The 19713-nt window shown below is 38.8% G+C and overlaps 1 protein-coding gene across 6 annotated transcripts in view; it reads left to right on the top strand.

The window, feature by feature from the left end:
• Positions 1-19713, top strand: part of Plscr4 (phospholipid scramblase 4) — a 56488-nt gene that overhangs the window by 21340 nt on the left and 15435 nt on the right. For 3 of the 6 annotated variants that reach the window (XM_045136991.1, XM_045136989.1, XM_045136990.1), the window contains 5 exons: positions 47-74; positions 1415-1525; positions 10723-10946; positions 15879-15921; positions 16747-16973. In XM_045136991.1, the coding sequence (XP_044992926.1) occupies positions 68-74; positions 1415-1525; positions 10723-10946; positions 15879-15921; positions 16747-16973 (612 nt within the window). In that variant the 5' untranslated portion in view covers positions 47-67. Of the gene's footprint in view, positions 1-46; positions 75-1414; positions 1526-4543; positions 4614-10722; positions 10947-15878; positions 15922-16746; positions 16974-19713 lie in introns of those variants that run through there. The other 3 variants (XM_045136994.1, XM_045136992.1, XM_045136993.1) reach the window with 3 other exon arrangements.

The following is a 19713-nucleotide window of genomic DNA, read 5'->3' as shown; positions in this document are numbered from 1 at the left end:
ACATATATGGTATACATATAAATGTATGAAATATTTTCTCTTTCAGGTATAATTGGAAACCATCAAAATGTCAGGTATATTTTTATGAATTTAAAAAATATTTTATTTTCACATGTTAATTATATGATTGTTTTCTTTGAAAAGTATTTCATTTTGACATTAATTAGCATCTGGATTTTTATACATATGTTATATGAACACGCTATCTTTGTGATAAAATGATTGAAGATTTCTCATGTTTGCACGTGTGCACTGAACAATTACTAAGTGTCTGCTGGGAGAGCACATGTGTAAAGAAAAGTGGCAACAGTGAAGAGGCAAGGAAATGGATTACCTGGCCAGGACAGAGCCAAGCCAAATCAAAACTCTGCACTGTTCTATACATGGTAGAAAGAGGGAAACACCATAGTTATGGAACTTTTGTTTTGTCTCAGAGAAAAGTCATCCAGATTTTCAGAAATTCAGAAATTTCATTACATTGAGTTAAGAATCCCTCTAATCTCTTAGAGCATAAGGTGTAATGTCATGAAGATCTACCTTAATACTATCTAGCAGCAGTCACCTAACACTGCAATCAGGTTCACATTCATAGCAAGAATATGAGTCACTGTAGATGTGGAGTGAATTGAATCTTCTTTGAGATGGATGTGATTACATTAGCCTTCAAGTTACTGAGTATTTGCCATTCAATGTTTTCAATTTACCTAGATTCGACATTTCCAAAAGTAACGAAAAATCAAAGATGGCTATATTTGCTTTATCACAGTATGAGAAAGAATCTTCACTGTTGCCAGAGATTTCCTATGTGGGAAGAGTTAGCTAAAGCACTAGTGCCCAAGCTCACACAGTGATCATAAACACAATGTAATTTCTCATTGTGTGTGAGGATGGGAACTAACGAATATGTATGGGGTGTACAGACGCAGCCCCCTTCACCCATGCATGTATATGAAGAAGCCTGAGGTAGACGCTGGATGTCTCTTCTGTCATGCCTCCACCTTAGTCCATGGAGCTAGTCTTTCACTGAGACTAGAGCTGGCAGTGCTTCAGTTAGGCTGGCTGACCAATGAGACCCAGGGATCCTCCCGTCTCTGTCTTAATCAGAAGGGGGTTACACACATGAGTGGCCATGTCTGCTTTTGTGCGTGGGTGCTGGGATTGCACTCAGGTCCTCAGGCTTGTGCATCAACTGAGCCACGTCTAAAGCATCAGTATCATGCCATTCCTTTGTTTATCTTTAAAACTATGTTCAGATTAGAATTCTTTAGTAAGTTAATATGCTTTTCCTAAGAAGTATGAGCATACTTGACATTGATTACATGCCTTAATACATATAATTCAGAAAAAAGTAAGTTCAGTTTATGAGTATATAATCACTTTCTTTGTGAGTTCTCTCTCCTCTTTATCTCTTAAGGTATAGTCCCCACAACACCTGGGCACCCTATAAATGCAATGGCAAATCAAATAAAATCTACATACACAGAGCCTGAAGCCCCTCCTGACTACATTTCTCATTACCTACCAGGTGAGGTACCTATTCATAAAGAAATGTCCTGCTCCAGAAAACCATAGTGATGCTTAAAGTTACCTTTTAAGTTAACTGATTAAACAAATAAGTATAGGGGGACACATAGATAATGATGTCAGAAAGTATTTCTGTCTTCACAGGGTACACTATCTATTGAAAAAGGAAGATGTTTAAATAGTTGTATCATCCCTATGTTCTGTGTAGATCATGGAGTCAATGTGGTGTTCATGGTCCCTAGTTTCTGTGTGGATCATGGAGCCAATGTTGTGATCACTGTTCCTGTGTTCTGTGAGGATCATGGAGTCAATGTTGTGTTCATTGTCCCTGTGCTCTGTGTGAATCATGAGAAAATGTTGTGGGAGTGCAGACGATGGCTCTGTCTGACCTTGCCAAGGATTTGAGGAAAGGTGTGATTGAGAAGGAAAAGTTTTCCTGCCACAAAACTTCAATAGTCCTGACAAGGGTTTGATATCTAGGATATATATAATGGACTCAAAAATATACATAGGGTTGGAGAGATGGCCTAGTGGCTAAGGCATTTGTCTGCAAAGCCAAAGGACCCAGGTTCAGTTCTCCAGGGCCCACATAAGCCAGATGCACAAGGGGCACATGCGTCTGGAGTTCATTTGCAGTGGATAGAGGCCCTAGCATGCCCATTTTCTCTGTGTCTGTCTCTCTTCTCTCAATCTCTCTCTGCTTGAAAATAAATAAATAAATAATTTTTAAAAATGTGTGTACGCTATATTATCTACACCTCTCCAGATCCAAGAGGCTAATTTACACTAGAAGCTCTGCCACATCCAGGAAGAAAACATTGTTATAATTCAGGTTCTGCTCATCTGAAAATGTACCTTTTTCCTCTATAGAGATATTTTTGGGCCTATCAAAAAATTATAAAGGTGGGGAACTCAGCTCAGTGGTCAAGGTCTTGCCTACTAAAAGAAAATCTCTGGGTTTGGCCTCTGGCCCCTCCAAAAAATGATGAGAGTAGGAGCACCCTCCAAATTAGATGGTGTTGCAGTCAGGTTCACATTGCTGGCAGAAATCACCTGACCAAGAGCAGCTTGTGGGAAAAATAAAGGTTTAGTTTGGCTTACAGACTCAAGGGGAAGCTCCATGATGGCAGGGGAAAATGATGGCATGAGCAGAGGGTAGACATCACCTCCTGGCCAACATCAGATGGACAACAGCAACAGGAGAGTATGCCAAATACTGCCAAGGGGACACTGGATATAACACCCATAAGCCCACCCCCAGCAATATACTGCCTCACGGAGGGATTAATTCCCAAATCTCCATCAGCTGGGAATCTAGCATTTAGAACACCTAAGTTACGGGGGACACCTGAGTCAATTCACTACAGATTGATAGTTTGAAAACATAAAGTGTAAGGTATACACCTAATTGTAACATAGTAAAAATTCATATAATTGCCACCCAGTGGTTAGACATATATTCTCAGGACACAAATTGAGTTCTTATCATTCACAGTAGGAAACTTGAACTAATGTATTTGAAGTACTTAGTTTTACTTAATTTATTTAATTTTTAAAGGATTTTATTTTTATTTGTGAGAGACAGAAAGAGAGAGAGAATGGGTCCATCAGGGCTTCCAGCCACTGTAAATGAACCCCAGATGCATGCACCACCATGTGCATCTAGGTTACATGGTTATGGGGAATCAAACCTAGGCCCTTAGGCTTCACAAGCAAGCCCCTTAATTGCTAAGCCATCTCTCCAGCCCTAATTTATTTAAATTTAATTATATACTTTTTTAAGTTGAGAGAATTTTTTGTCAGCTTTATTTATTTACTAGCATACACTAAATTAGGTTTCACATAGTGTTTTCAAACAAATTCTTTTTCCTTCTCTTTTTCCACTATCTATTTTCTTCCCTATGACCTTTATTCCACCATAGCCTGATTTCCACTTTCATACCAGAAATTTCCTTTTGTATTCTCCATTCCCCCACATCACCTCTTGCTCTCCTCACCTATTCTCTTGTCTCCAGTCCTAGCCTTTACCTTACTCTGATATCCTCTTGTATGCATATAGACCAATTAACATTAAATGTTAGGATCTGCATATGAGAGATAGCATATCATTTTTGCCTTTCTGGGCTTGAGTTACCTTAGTTAGTATATATTTTTTCCAGTTCCATTCATTTTGGTAGAAATTTCTTCAACTTTCTTTACAGCAAAGTAGAACTCCGTTGTGTATAGGTACCACATTTTCATTATATAATCATCAATTAATATACACCTAAATTGTTTCCATTTCCTAGCTGGTATGAACAGAGCAGTAATGAATATAGATGTAAAAGTATCTCTGATAGGATATTGAGTCCTATGGGTATGTGCCCTTAGCTTTTCGAACAACAATGATTTCCTTAGTGGTTTCACCAGTTTACAATTTCACCAACAGTGTATCAGAATTCCCCTTTGCCCACAGCCTCTCTAGCATTAGTAGTGATCATTGGTTTTCTTGATTATGGCCACCTTCACCCCTGCAATACTGAGCCATCTGTTCTTCTGCTTGTTCCAGTCTGTGTTCTAGTAAAACCTTTCCTCCCTGTGGAAATATATTGTCATTGATATATTAGTGGATCTTGTCTACATAAACCAAGTCTCCTCCTCTTTAATCCCATGATACACAGTGTATCTACCTGTGACTATACCAGATAGCTTGAGTGTTCCTTGTTCTGACAAACCCAAACATTTCCCAGAGAGTGGGAAGCCTTGAGGACAGTTGTTTGTCCATCTTTCTGTTGCTAGCCACAATCACAACAGCTGGTCCTTGAGACTTGTATAGTAAATATGTCTTAGATCAATGAGTGTTTATCATGTTACCAGGTTTTGAGATAGTATTGGGAGAGATAGCTTCACAATTCATGACTTTTATGAGTGAGCTTTTAATTAGTAATCAAATGTCCCACATTCCATTGTGCTTCAAAGACTGTTCTTCCTTTAATGTCCTCATCACAGGGATTTGACCTTCTGTCCAATTTGCTTTCAGAAAAGGCTATTTGTGCTGTTTCTTAGTCCAAAGAACTTCTGGAAGCTCTGAATATTGACTCTGTCTTGTGGTGAGTGATTTTCTCAGCACAGGGTAATTCTAGACCACTTTTTAACTATCACCGGAGATGTCCATGAAGGACATAAGGATTTTCAAGTAGCCTCTGATTATAGATGCTTTGCTAGTATCCAAGCCCAAACACTCCACAGAATCCCTTGATTTTTTAACCCCTTGCTTCTGATCCAGCAAGAATTAACATACTTTAGATAAGATTATAATCCAGTGGTTTCTGCTATTCTCAAAGGGAGGATTCACAAGAATGCCTTCACATTCAAAACATTTAAAGTCTAGTTCTTCCATGTATTGGCTGGTGACCTTCAGCAAGCTATTCAATCTCTGTGCCTGTATTTTACCCAGTGTTATTAAGGATAGTAATAGCCCCTACACAACAGGTTTAGTACAAAGTTAGCAAGATTTTCTTAATCCATTAAAACAGTGAGTTGAATGTAAGTTTATTGTTTGATATTTGTTTTTCTACATTTTTAATAAGCCCATAGCTTTGTTTAATAGGTTCTTCCAGATCAACATAGTGTACAGGATCCAGGTTTTTGTTGTTGTTGTTTTTGGGGGAAGGAGCTTTGGGTGAGAGTATAGTCTTTTATTATTTTTATTTTTTTTCATTTTTCAGAGTGACTTCTTTAGAATCACTGCCAATACGACTGTTCTCATTTTTCAGGGGTATCAGTTTGCCCAACAGCAGATGTGGTGTTGATGTTTGATTTAAAAGATAATAGTCCCCCTGCTATAGGATCCCAAATCTGAGTTAACTGGTGAAATAACACCACTTGTGGAATTATGCAGTTCCAGTGGGCTTCCAAGATTGCAGTCTTACTCCCTTAGCATACTTACCTGTATATGAGGTATGAACCTCACCATCTAACTCTTGGACTGACAGGTGGGTTTTGCTTACCAGGATATATACATGCATGTGCATATATTTATGTTACAGGGACAGACAAACCTTCAGAAGGAAACTGTAGTTTAACCTATATATGGGTGGCTTTGCCCTTGAGAAAGAAGTTGAAAAGATCACCAACCATGATAAAAACAAAATTTTATGTGATTATGTATCACAGTGCCTTAACATTTTCTCCATTCCAGAATAAGGTCTTTGTCTTCTTTATAGTGGGCAATAAAATATTCTTTAAATTAGTTGCTTTCAATCATTTGTGACAATTATCTACTTAACCCATAGTGAGTAGTGCCTATGCACATCTGTATAGATCTGTGCATATGTAGCAAACCAGGTAGTTCTCAGTGTGATGAGTACAGTAGTGACATCTTTTAAAATAATCTATATTTTTATCTTAATCCAATTGACTAGTGTTAAAAATTGAAATTTGTGTAGTTAAATTAACTTGTATTTCAGTTTGTGAGACAGTACATCAAAACAGTGTCTTAGAGGTTGATAAAAATTAATGAGATACAAAAAGAATTCATGAAATAACTATGCATCTCAAAACTGAGTTTAAGAACAAAATTATTACTAGGGGCATCTCATAATAATAACAGTATCAGTCCTTTAATAACACATGAAAATTATAACACATATCTCAATAAAGACACATATCCAAATATATAATGTGAAAATCAACAGAAAAGTACTATAAGGGAATCCAGTTAGAAATTCACAAATGTCAGAAAAGTGAAGGACACTATTTTATGTTACTGAGGAGCATAAAGATTTCTTAAAGGAAAATAGAAAATAAAATGAAACAAATGAAAGCTGAACACAATATGCCAGAATTTATGAGCTGTAGCTAACGTACCATGAAACCCTTGTTGCCATAAATGTTGACATTAGAGACGAATGAGGGTCTCAACTCAGTAACCCAATTTTGCAAATAGTAGTAAAGTTAAGAGGAAAAATGCATGCAAAGAAAAGTTAATAGCAAGAAAAATGAACAAAGCTGGTTCTTTGAAAATCTCAACAAAATTAAGAAACAAAACATTTACCAACATGCATTGTCAATGTCCTTTCATTGTGAAACCTTCACAAATGTGGACAGTGTACTTTGATCATGTTCAGCCTTATGTTATGCTTCAATGTCCCCTTCCTTCCCCTCTGTCCCTTTCTCTTATACCTCCATTGTACTTTGATTTTCATGTCTTCCCTTTCCCTCTAGCCTCCACATATGAGAGAAAACAAGTAATATTTGTATTTCTTTGTCTTGAGCTTATTTCACCTGAAATGCTCTTTCCCCTACAGTGAAAATGTTGGTTAACTAAGCAAGAAAAAGAAGTGCAAACAGATTGAAAACATTTAGTAAAACTATCTGTACCTGTAGATGACATGGCACATGCGCACGTACACACACAATCATTAAGTATAAACACAAGCATATAAATAGCATTAAAATAGATTCAGCAGTGTGGTACAAAACCAACATATAGAAATCCAAGTAAATTTTTTTCTGCATTAGTGTTAAATAATCTGAAAAGAAAGTACACATAGAGTTCTACAAACAATGACTCCAAAAATCAGAAACAAATTTAATAAAAGAAGTATAAGACTTGCATATTGAGAACTACAAAAAAAAAATATTGAGGGCTGGAGAGATAGCTTAGTGATTAAGGCACTTGCCTGAAAAGGACCCAAGTTCAATTCCCCTCAACCCATGTAAGCCAGATGCACAAGGTGGTACATGCATCTGGAGTTTGTCTGCAGGCTCTGGTGCACCCAATCTCTATTTCTCAATATATCTTCCTTTCTCCCTCTCTCTTTCTCTCTCTCTCTCTCTCTCTCTCTCTCTCTCTCTCGTAAATAAATAAATAAACTGTGAAAATGTTAAATCATAAATAACCTACACAATGTTTATAGATTTCAAAAGTAAATTTTGGTCTGGAAATATGGCTTAGCAGTTAAGGGACTTGCCTGTGAAGCCTAAGGGTCCAGATTCAATTCTCCATTATCCATGAAAGCCAGATGTGCAAGATGGTGCATGCATCTGGAGTTCATTTGCAGTGGCTAGAGGTCCTCTCTTTCTCTTTCAGTCTCTTTTCTCTTCTCTGTCTCTCTCAAAAATAAGTAAAAATGTAAAAATGAATGTAAATTTTGTTAAATTGTAATAGTCCACGAACAGAGCTACAAATTCAGTATCATGTTTTGTCAATTTTGTTGTAACTTGAAACAAATAAACTAATCAAGCAATCTTGTTATTAACTGATAAACTCCTAGCTCACACTTTACAAATTTTCTTTGAAGGTACAGAAAGTGAAAGCAGCAAAAATACAGATATATGGGGCATATCCAGAAATATCACATGTGGATGCTTGATTTTGACAGCTCAAAGGGAAAAGGCTTTAACACATGGTGTGAAGACAACAGAATATCAACATACATAGGGATTAATCCAAAACTTTCTCTTACTGTATACAAAAATTAACTCAATAAGATTAGACATGTAAAAGTGAAACCATAAAGCTGTGAAGACGTAGGTGTTCATAGTCACAACTTTAGAGCATGCAACAGATGCTTAGCTATGACAGCTGCAGTCTAAGCAACCAAAGAAAAGTAAACACTACTGAAATTTATACAAATAAAATGTGTGTCAAAGGGTATGGCTAAGAAAGAGGAAACAGCCTACAAATTGACAGGAAATGCTCTCATGTCTTGCAAGCATAAGTGTAAAAGGAAGCACTTATAGAAAACAATAAGACAGTTTTATAACATGTTAAATATGTAGGGTAGAACAGATGGCTCAGTGGCTAAAGGACTTGTTAGCCAAGTCTCACATCCCAGGGTTCATCTCCCCAGTACCTGTATAAAGCCAGACACACAAAATGGCACATGTGTCTGGAGATTGTTTTCAGTGGCAAGAGTCCCTGGAACACTTGTACTTTCTTTCTGTCTCTCTTCTTCTCTCAAATAAATAAAAAAAAAACATATTTTTAAAAGTTAAGCATGGAGTTACTAAATACCTCAGTTAATTTTACTCCTAGGACAATAATCAAAACTGTATGTTAACATCTACCTTGTACATGGATGTTCACAGCAGTATTTTTATATTAAAAGGAAAGAAATCCAAGTCTCCACCAACTGAATTTAAAAAATGAAAATAGGGCTGGAGGGATGGCTTAACTGTTAAGGCATTTGTCTGCAAAGCCAAAGGACCAAGACTCGATTCCCCAGAACCCACATAAGCCAGATGCACAAGGTGGCACATGCGCCTGGAGTTGGTTTGTAGTGAGTAGAGGCCCTGGAACACACACATGCTCTCTGTCCCTCTTCATCTCTGTCAAATAAGTAAGTAAATAAAAATTGAATGAAAATAGTATATCTACACAATAGATTCTTACTGTGCTATGAGAAGGAATGGGGCAGTGAGTGTGCTTCATTGTGGAGACATGCAGAGAAAGCAAGGTTAAGCTATGCATGTTTTTATCTCCATGCATTATGAAATGCTTCTCTTCAAAGAAACCCAGGACTTTTAACTGTTGTATAATGACCAAGATAGAATTTATCATATCTCTGATTGATAGTGGGATATGAGAAATAGTGGTAGGATAAGTACTATGGACTAATGTGGAAATCACCCCCTCCCTAAAGCCTTTTTGCAGTGGTCTATGGAGTGCCCAATATGGGGGCACATTCCTGCAATTTCAGAAACTAGCCCTTGAAGTCATTAAGAGTGCACAAGCTGTTTCTAGAAGCAGAACTTGAGGTATAGAAAACTAACCCTTGGAATTACCCAAGAGTGAGCTAGCAGCTTCTAGTAGCAGAGCCTGAGGAAAAAGAAGCCGGCCCTTGGAGTTGCTTAAACCGAGGGCAAACCTGGTGCAACTGCCATTACCACTGCTCTGATGTTCTGCGGCTGCAGATTTTTCTCGTAGCCATTCATTGGCATTTTTATTGAACAGCTAAAAAGACAATAATGCATGAATCAGTTGAAAATTGCCTGGAGAAAGGCAAAGAACTTCTGACTTTGAATAATCCTTAATCATTTGTAAAATGAAGGGATGTAGGGTGTGACCTGCTGGACTCTGCAGATATAGAACACACACACACAAACGTACACTAAACCCACCAGTGGCCTTCAACAGATCTGTGGCCTTCATGTGAGCAATTTGTTACTGAGTTGTGTTCAGTGCTATAGTCAGCATTCCTCATGCATGCACACTTTTTCTGGGTCAAGAGTTTGACCAGGCCACTTAGGAATCTGGGAAAGAGTATGGCTTAAGATAAGTCAACATCTCTAAACAGTTTTTATCAGTGTTGATCATCTTTGCTGTTGAGGCCACCAAAGCGCCAAGACAGAGAAAAGCTATTGTTTTAAGCAAGTGGATTTCATGGTAGTAAAACTAACTCCAGGGCAAGATACAAGTAAGGATTTTATCATCTAACACTAATAGTCTCAGAAAAGTTATTTGTAAGGTCCATAAGCAGTGTTCCCACAGTTCTTTCCTATAGTTCATTCCCATGGTGGAGATGTTCACAGGTCATGAGAATGGAGCCATCACGAATGGGGTCTACACAGGAACTGACAGAGATGTTCTGGCTCCTTGTAAGGATACAGCGGAAAAGTGCCTACCTTAAGTCAGGAGGGGGTACTCACCAGATCTGACACCTGAACTTACTTTCAGAAACATGAGCAGGAAATGGTTGTTGGTGAAACCACTATGCCTGGGGTATTGTGATGATGTTATCCCAACTCTGAAGAACTCTGAAGAAATGACCTTAAGAAACTGAAGCTGAAAGATATCCAGTTTGAAAAACAGACTGAGATCTGGATGGTAGGATATGAAAAAGTGAACAAGTGGTAAATTAAAGGCAGGACACCACTTTGAAATAAAGTAGACCTTAACTGTATGTGTATGATGTTTAAACAATAAACAATAAAATTTTATATCCCTCAAAAAGAACCTCATGAGATTCTGTCATGTTCCTCAGGAGTTAAACCTTATATTTATGTTTCTGAAATGAGAATGACTATCTCCTGATGTTTAAGAGGATCAAATGACTTAATATGTAAATAATTCCCATAGTACATTGCTGGAAATGGAGCACAGTGCTCTAGAGCATTGTGCATGAGCCACTTTTTGTGTGTGTTGAAGTCATATTGACTCCCAATAGCTGAAGTTGTGATGTGTATAACACTTGGATTTGTTTGTGAACACAGGCCCCACTGGACCAGCTGTCCATCTTCCTACAGGCATACCTATGGGGTGCTACAGTCAACAGCATTCAGGTGCAGTTCCCTTGAACCTACCAGCTGGAGGTTCTCATCCTATCCACTATCAGCCTGGCAAGTATCCTGCGCTGCATCAACCTGTTCCAGTAATGTGGATGCCAGGGCCACTTCCCATGCTAAACTGCCCTGCCGGCCTGGAAGGCTTAGCTCAGGTACCTCCTTAAACCCCAGTTGTTGTTAGGCAGTGTGAGACCATGGAGTCCCAAGGACAGGGGACAAGAGGCTGGGTGGAGTGACTAGTTGAGGTGGGTCACAGAATTGACAAATTCTGTGATGTGTGGATGGTGGCACTATTTCAGAAGTGGAACAAGGAGTTAAGGATGTAGTAGTATGGGCAAGTTATTGACAAAGGATTTGGTCTGACTTTAAGCTATCCAGTATGTTCTCCTAAGGGAAATTAGAAAAAAATCAGAATTAGGAGGGAGTTGGTAAAGTGTTTGGCATACAAGCATGAGTGAGACTCTACCTCGAAAAGTACAAAAAAAATAAAGAGGTCAGAGGATCACCATGAGTTCAAGGCCACCTTAAGACTACATAGTGAATCCCAAGAATCTATGTAAATGCTGGCTGAGGTAGTGCGTACCTGCTATCCTAAAGCTCAGGAGGTGGAGATGGGGACTCTTGAGGATAAGCTGACTAATCTAGGCAAGTTGGTGAGCTGTGGGTTCATTGAAAAACCCTGTTTCAACAAATAACATGGAGAGAAACTGCGAAAGATGCATGGTGTCAACCTCAAGCCTCCATATGCACACACACACATGCACATGCACACGCAGTCACACACCCAGATATGAACGTAAACGCATGTGTAAAGCATAAAAAGAGAAAAAATAACTAAACTAGATGTCAGTTGTGTCATGTTGCTTGTGTCATTCACTTAGAAGTAAAGAGTTGATGTCAAGAAAAGCAAACTAAGAAAGCACTAATCATAGGGGTTGCTGAGGCCCAGCCATTGCTTGTCTTCCCCTTCTAGTGAGGAAAACTAACCCTGCCACCAAAACAGGATCTATATAAGGTGTTTCTCAGAGCCACATTCCATAGAGCCCTTCTTATACTAGTGATTCCCTAATTCTCATATATATGTAAACTCTAGAGCCAGAATAAAAGATGGTATATTATACAAAATTTGTATATAAATGGCATTATTTAAAGACTCATGTTGAACACTCAACAAAGAAGGAACCCTGCTAATGTAAACAAGACAAAACTAGTGGTAGAAAACTTTCTGAAATATTTGAATCTTGAAAAACAGAAGTGTTGAAATACATTTTTAGCAAAAGCATTCCCAACCCATTTCTCCTGGGCGCTTATCAAAGTGCCCTTGGAGCTGACCTGTTTCTCTCTTCAGTTGTATGAAAAGATAAAGGCCTGTTAACCCTATATGCTGGAAAGCAGAGTACACAATCACATTGTTGATAGGTGAGAATCAAGAGAGTTACATTAGGAAACTTTTAATTTTATGAGCCAATTTTTTATGAAGTGGTTTTGGCAAATTTAATAAAATATCTTTATCTTTCTGATAGTGTTAGAATAAATGTATGCATAATTTTAAAAGCTTTCACACATGTTTATAGTGGATTAAGTTTAGAAATCCCCATCTCTTATGCTGGGGAGAAGATTTAGAGGATCAAGCACTTGACATGAAAGTGTAATTACCTGAATTTGGATCTCCAGAACTATGTAAAGTATGCTTCTGTAATCCCAGCACACCTACAGCAAGAAGAGAGGTGAAAACAGAAGAATGTCCTAAAAGTTTAGACCTGATAGCTTGACTGATGCTTCAGTAAACAGTGAGATACATGCCTCAAACAAAGTGTAAGGTGAGGCCTGATACACAAATTTGTCCTCTGATCTCCACATATGCACCATGGCATACAAATGCATGTACACACATGCACACACACACACAAATGGAAAACCAATCCTTATTTTTGTACTTCATGAAAAACGCAGAAATTGTTCTGGATATTTGAAATCTTGGAATTCATGTCTTTCCCTTTAAAATTGTGTGGTTCTATTTAAATATGAAAAAAGTTTATCAATTTCTATTACTCTGATAAGGTAAATTACATTTTAAAAATAATAATTATTAACAACATATTTCTTATGGATACATCATGTGCTGGTACCCTCTTTTATGTCATGCCTGTCCCCACCCCCCTGGGGGCCCTCTCAATGGGGTTGCAGGTATTCCCCATTGGGTTGTGGGGTATCTGTTGTGGGAGCAGCAGTCAGTTTGGGGGGGAAGACAATGCCTCTGGGCATGATGTTTTAACCTGTGGCTCTTACTATCCTTCCACCCCCTTTTCCACAAACCCTGAGCCATGTTGGATATGTTTTACGTCTACTTCAGCAATGAGCTCTTAGGACCCTCAAATTCATATTTTATGAGTTCTGTTTTCCATTTCAGATATTTAAGGAGCTTATTAATATAGAGAAACAAAATAGGTTTGGAGCTAGACTAACATATTCTTTACTTTATCTGTAACCCTTTCCAGCAATAAACAACTTCCTTAAACTCTTAGTCCTTGAATTTTGTCCTCTATAAGATTATTCTAACAATGCCAATCTGTCAAGGTGTTGTGGGAATTTATGACTAATAGTTTTGATGACCATAATGACTTTAGTACACAGGGTAGTGTTCTGGGGTCACAGTTTAGGAAAGGTCTAGGAATCTAAATGTTTCTTAAATTATGTAGATAATAATGGTTCTGTCCCCAGGTAGGTTCTCCTGATAGAATGTTTTCAAGTATTATAGGTAATAGATTAATGGGTATTAGTAGCTCTGAGCTACAAACAGTGTTTAAAAACACTTGTGAATGTGAATGACTAAGCCACGCATTTTCCAGCTAAGCATTTGAGATCTCATGTGCATATCCTGTGATGCTTTGCCAACACTTCCAGGAGTCCTCAACAATCCACAGCAGGATTATTTCTAGAATATTTTTTTTTCCAGTGAATCCACCTGTTTGTCAAAAAACAAACAAACAAACAAAAAAAAATTACTGCTCTTCAATAGCATAAACTCCTACCGGGGAAACTTCTGTATTAACAGGATTGAACCATTTTCCCTGCAGTGGACACTTTTACCAAGTAGTGAATATTATGTTTTACTTCTATTTTTTTTTGCTGTCATGGTGTTTTAGAAAAGGTACAGTAAACTATCTCAGCAGCCAATTTTTATTTTCAAGGGTAGAGAGAGAAAAGGAGAGAGAGAATGAGTACACTAGGGTCTCTTGCCATTGCAAACAAACTCCAGATGCATGCACCACTTTGTGCATCTGGCTTTACTGTTTAGGAATCTACCCAGGGTGTCAGATTATACAAGCAAGTACCTTTAAATTCTGAGCCATCTCTCTAGCCCTTAGTAGCCACTTTTTGACATCTTATATTATTTGGCCATCTCAACTGTATTATTATTATTATTATTATTATTATTATTATTATTTGGTTTTTCAAGGTAGGGTCTCACTCTAGCCAAGACTAACCTGGAATTCACTCTGTATTCTCAGGGTGGCCTCAAATTCACAGCGATCCACCTACCTCTGCCCCCTGAGTGCTGGGATTAAAGGTGTGTGCCACTATGCCCAGTTTATGAACTGTGTTTTAAATGCATGAAAAATTTTAACTAAAAATGGTATGTGTTCTTCTATATCCTCTTGTAACTAATAGCATACATCCATGACTATTTGTTTTTAATCATATTTATCCTATATTCATGGAATTTTTAAATTTATTCAATTAATCTTTGATGAAATATCTTTCAGGCAGTGTTCTGGGCTTATAGATTAGGAAATGTCAAATAATGTGAATTATTTCAAATTGTGTAGATAATGATCATTCTGTCATAAGGGAGGCTGTTTTTCCTGGTAGAATGATCCTTCAAACTGTCTATTTTCAGAGTGGCTCCTTTAAAGTTAAAATGGGATTTCCCACAGGGGTATTTCTTACCCTTCTATTCATAGATTGCCATCTAATTATGTTACCTCCCCTTTCTCCAATCCTTTGCACGAGTTTACTACATGTATTAACTGTGCACTTGGACAAGACCCTGGTATTACTAGCTCAAGTGAAGCAATTGTGTACTAGGGAAGTACTATAACATTGAGGGGCCACATGAGATTACCCTGGCTCATTTGCTTTTCCTAAACCATAGAGAGCATCATCTGCTGTGTGAGTTCCATGTGAAGCCCTCCTGACCCATCATAGCACATCTCTCAGGAGGACATCTCAGAGTGCCTAATGTAGAAACAGCTTATCTTTCTGTATGCACACATACTCTCTCACGTGCATGCATGCATTTATGCATGTATGTTGCACTCTGCTTCAGGTTACTAGGATAAACTTTCAGAGCAAAGAGTTTATAGGAGGAATGGAATTTCCTGACTTTCACAGATTCAGGGGAAGTTCCATAATGATAGAAGCTGTCCCCTTTTCACAGATCCAAGCAGAGAGAAAGCAAAGCAACCAGCGTGAGCAAAAGCAAGCATACCCTAGGAACGCCAGGCAGAACCCAAGCACTTTTTTAGGCTGGAATTCATGAGCTCCCAGTAACAAACACCTTAGGGCTAGACCCCAGGATCTGCCCACAGTGACACCTCCTCCAGCAAGGAGACTGGATATCCAAGAAACTTTAATAAAACTGAATCTATTTTTTACCCCCAGATAAACAAAAAAATCCTCTACTGTCACTCAAAAAAAAAAAAAAAAAAAAAAACTGAATCAATTGGGGGACATCCTTTCAATTATCATACTAAAACTGAATCTATTGGGAGAATTCAAACTACCACACACACACCTTCCTCTACATGATATCCTTGCAGCAAACAGGGAATTTCTTATCTAGAAGTCAGCTGTTTGATTTTTAAGATGAAACTAAGGAAAGTGTTTTCCTTACCTGGACCCTGATCAGATGCAGATAGTTTCTGCATTTTTAAAGAGGTATTTTGGTATTGACTGACACATTTAAATGTCTATGTCATCATTTTCTTTTCTAATGTTAATTAGATTTAATTCTAGCTTAATGTTAACTAGACTTAATTCTACTTTTTCTGTTTCCTAATTACTCTGTTCTGCCCCCACAGTTGGACAATATACATGTTCTTCAGCATTTTGAGCCTCTGGAATGTATGTATGATTTTGTTCTGTTCAGTATTTTAATCAGATGGAAATTTTCATTATCTGTTATCTAGTTCCTTTTTGTTGATAATTTTGTAGTGGTTCAAAGAGAGAATATACTTCATTTTCTTATATTTAAAAATGATGAAGTAGAGCCGGGCGTGGTGGCACACACCTTTAATCCCAGCACTCGGGAGGCAGAGGTAGGAGGATCGCCAAGAGTACGAGGCTACCCTGAGACTACATAGTGAATTTCAGGTCAGCCTGAGCCAGAGTGAGACCCTACCTCGAAAAACCAAAAAAAAAAAAAAAAAAAAAAAAAAGATGAAGTAAATTATGTTACGTAATTTAATTTATATATATATCATATCAAAGACCCATAATTTTTAGACCCAAAAAGGACTTACTTCTTACCTGGTCAGGCTCTTTATACTATTGCCCATTCGTCCTTCTCCACATCTGCCCTTGCAGATGAGTGCCAGGAGTACAAATGATGGAGTGAATTACCCAGGGCACAATAGCCAGTGACCAGACAGGGGCCAAGAGAGTAATAGAATTTTATAAAGTTTTCTCTTTTATAATGCTCTAGAAATATTATGTTAACCTTTGCTTTTACATGCTTTTTGAAATAATTTTATACTAGCAAATACTCATAAGACACATGAATAGGTTTTGGCATTCTAATACATTTGTATATTTCACTGAAACTTAAAAAGATCCAATTAAGCACTGAAAATACTAAACAGGACTTCTTCCTTTTTTTAAATCAAATAATGCTTGAGGGCTATTTCTCCTGGTCCTCATTCTTTCTTTCTCTTTCTCCTTTCCTTTCAGTGTTGACACATTTTGAAACTAATAATAGATATGACATCAAAAACAACCTCGACCAGATGATTTACACTGTGACCGAAGACACAGACAACTTCACCAGGAATAGCTATCGCAGTCTGAGACCCTTCGTGCTTCGTGTCACTGACTACCTGGGCCGAGAGGTCATGACCATGCAGAGGCCTTTCCGATACTCCTGCTGCTGCTGTTGCTGCCCATCCGCCAGGCAAGAGGTAGAGAGTGGAAGTCCATTCACACAGTCACCCTGACCCCACGCTTTAGAGCCTAGTTGTCTCCTCACTGATCTGCATAGGAAGGACCATCAGCAGAACAGAGTAGGGAGGAGGAAGGAAACTGAGTTGTGTCAACTACACAGAACTTCATGGCGGGGGGTGGTCATGCACTTCAACTGCTAGTTGGTGGGCCATGTTCAAATTGAGGCTGTTTGGTGAACAACACTGAACCTCTGTCAGCTGTATCTGCTAGTAGGAGCTCACAGAAGTGGACAAGTACCTACAAGTTCCCAGATGAGATCATGTTAGGAACTGGAAAGGACTTCTGGTGCTTTGCACTCTCCATTATGACGCACACCCTTCTGCAAATGCAGGAGTGCAACAAGCCAATGGAGCACCTGACTGATGGGAATGTCTGTGCAGCCAGCAGAGCTGGAAGGAGAGTGCACATGTGCCAACAGGTGGTTCCCTCAGTGTCCCGTCACCTGTGCAGGTCCAGGGAAAGTGTTACTGGGAAAAGAATCGTTGAGAAAGAGGCCAACCAGTGTCTGAATTCCAGAGATTCCCCGTACATAATTTACTTTGGACAGTTTACTGAAGGTCTTAGCCTTCAAAGGGTAGGACCATGCCTCATGGAATAACTAAGAGTTGAAATGAATTTAATTATGATGTTCACATTTTGTAACTTTCTACTTTGGTCTGTTTCTAGGATGTATTCTTTTAACTAAAAACACAGAAGCATTTTAATAAAAATGTTTAGCCTACATTCCCAGCCAGACATTCCCCCAATACCTTCATTAGGTTGTGCCCTTTAAATGCTCATCATCAAAGATTTACAAATTGTGTGGGTTTGGTGCCTTTGCTGAGCTGGGTCAGCCTTCCTCCCTGGGCCTGCCAGCTGTTTCACCATGTCCTCAGTTGCTCACACTTCACACAGGACAGATCCTGCACAGGGCAGCATGATAGATAGGGCAAGGAGAGGCCCCAGGCAGCCGGCTGGACCACACAAGATTAACAGAAGAAGATGGGGAAAATGGGCAAGATAAAGGATGCCTGGTGCCATCCTGCATACAAGCAGAGAATGCCCAGTACTAAGACCTCTGCTAGAGACCAAAAGGAAGTCACACATTGTCCCAAGAATATAGGGTTAGGTCCTAGAATAAGGCCTATCAGGAAGACTGGCAAGATATCCTAGTTAGGAGAGCTTTCAGAATGCAGTGGCCTTCCCCACCTAAGACACATTGAACAACTGCCTACTTATATGCTAACAGATGTAGAACTTAAAACACAAGCCCAAAATGTAAGGGCCAATGTGATGAGGCATACCTCCAGTCACAATGATGTGAGATAGGGGGCTGTTTGTCCTCAACACCCTGAGCAACTCTCCAAGACTGCCTTTCTTTCTGGGATACATCACAATCCTTAGGGAGAGAGTGAACCTGAGCTGGCTCTGTAAGAAGAGGGCACTTGGGCAGAAGGAGAGGATGGAGTGCTTACAGCTCTGAGTTGGCTAAAGTGTGAGGGGCAGTTTATCTCCTCAGGTCTCACTACCTTCTGAAAAAGAACATATTCTCCAAGGGACAGTGAAGTTAGAATAGTGTAAATGGAATAAGCATTATTAATTTAGGGAAAATTTGATGTACATAACCTCTCTTTTAGCCAGAGACTAGTGAGAGCTTGACACTGGAGAGAATCATCTTTGTCTCCATAGGATTCTGATCTGGTTCCCAATTCCAGATAAAGGTTCCTTTATACTGAACAGATCTCTTAGGCAATCAGAAAGCTATTGATTACCCACCAAGACTGTGTGCCACTATTACACTGGCATGTACATCCTGTCAGGGTGTTTGCTGCTAAGTAGCTTAGACCTCTGGTTTCGCAGAGCCTTATTGGCCATTTTTCCCACAGTAGCTCTTGTAATGCTTTGAAGCACTAGACAGGCTGTCTGGGCGCTGGCTTTCTTTTGAGTTCCAGCCAGGTCTCTCCATGTTCTGTGCCAGCAGCATATGGTGTTTCAGCAATAGGGTCTTACCTTTTGCCGCAGATGAGTAATCAAGTGCTTTGACAGAAAGCTCTCTTGATTTGGAGACCTTGAAGGTCTCTCCAATCAACAGCTCAATGTGTAGCAATAAATTTATGGTACTGAGAGTTATAAGCCAGAGGGGAAAAAAATTAAGCTTAGGCTTCATCTCACTCTCTCCAGGGCAGTTCTTTTCAGGTACTCCCTCCTCATACCTTTTGAAGATTATATCATTTAGTCTATCTCCAAGGATAAAGGTTTTTATGGTAACCAGTTCATTTTGGATTTAGATTTCTGTTTGTTCCTCCCACTCCTTCCCATCCCCCCAAACCCTTCCATCTGTGTTGTCTGGGCCTTGAGTTGCATATCATGTATGTCAAAAACTCCAGCATGTCCAGGTTAGGAACCAGAGGTAAGTGACACCATGTAGCGTTTGTCTTTCTGTGATTGTGTGAGTTTGCTGAGTATGATCTGTTCCAAGTCTGTCCATTTTACTACATATTTCATTATATCAGTTTTTCTTACTGCTGAGTAGAATTCCATTGTGTAAATCTACCACAACTTTATCATCCAATGATGAGCACCTGGGGTGATTCCAGTTCTTAGCTATAATGAATTGAGCAGCTATAAATATGGTTGAGCAAATGTCTCTGTAGTGATGCATGGAGCACTTCAGATAAATGCCCAGTAGGGAATAATTGAGTCTGTTGGTAGCTCTAT

Source organism: Jaculus jaculus, chromosome 17, assembly GCF_020740685.1.
Source record: "Jaculus jaculus isolate mJacJac1 chromosome 17, mJacJac1.mat.Y.cur, whole genome shotgun sequence".
In the NCBI taxonomy this organism is placed as follows: domain Eukaryota; kingdom Metazoa; phylum Chordata; class Mammalia; order Rodentia; family Dipodidae; genus Jaculus; species Jaculus jaculus.
This window is presented reverse-complemented; position numbering and strand designations above follow the sequence as displayed.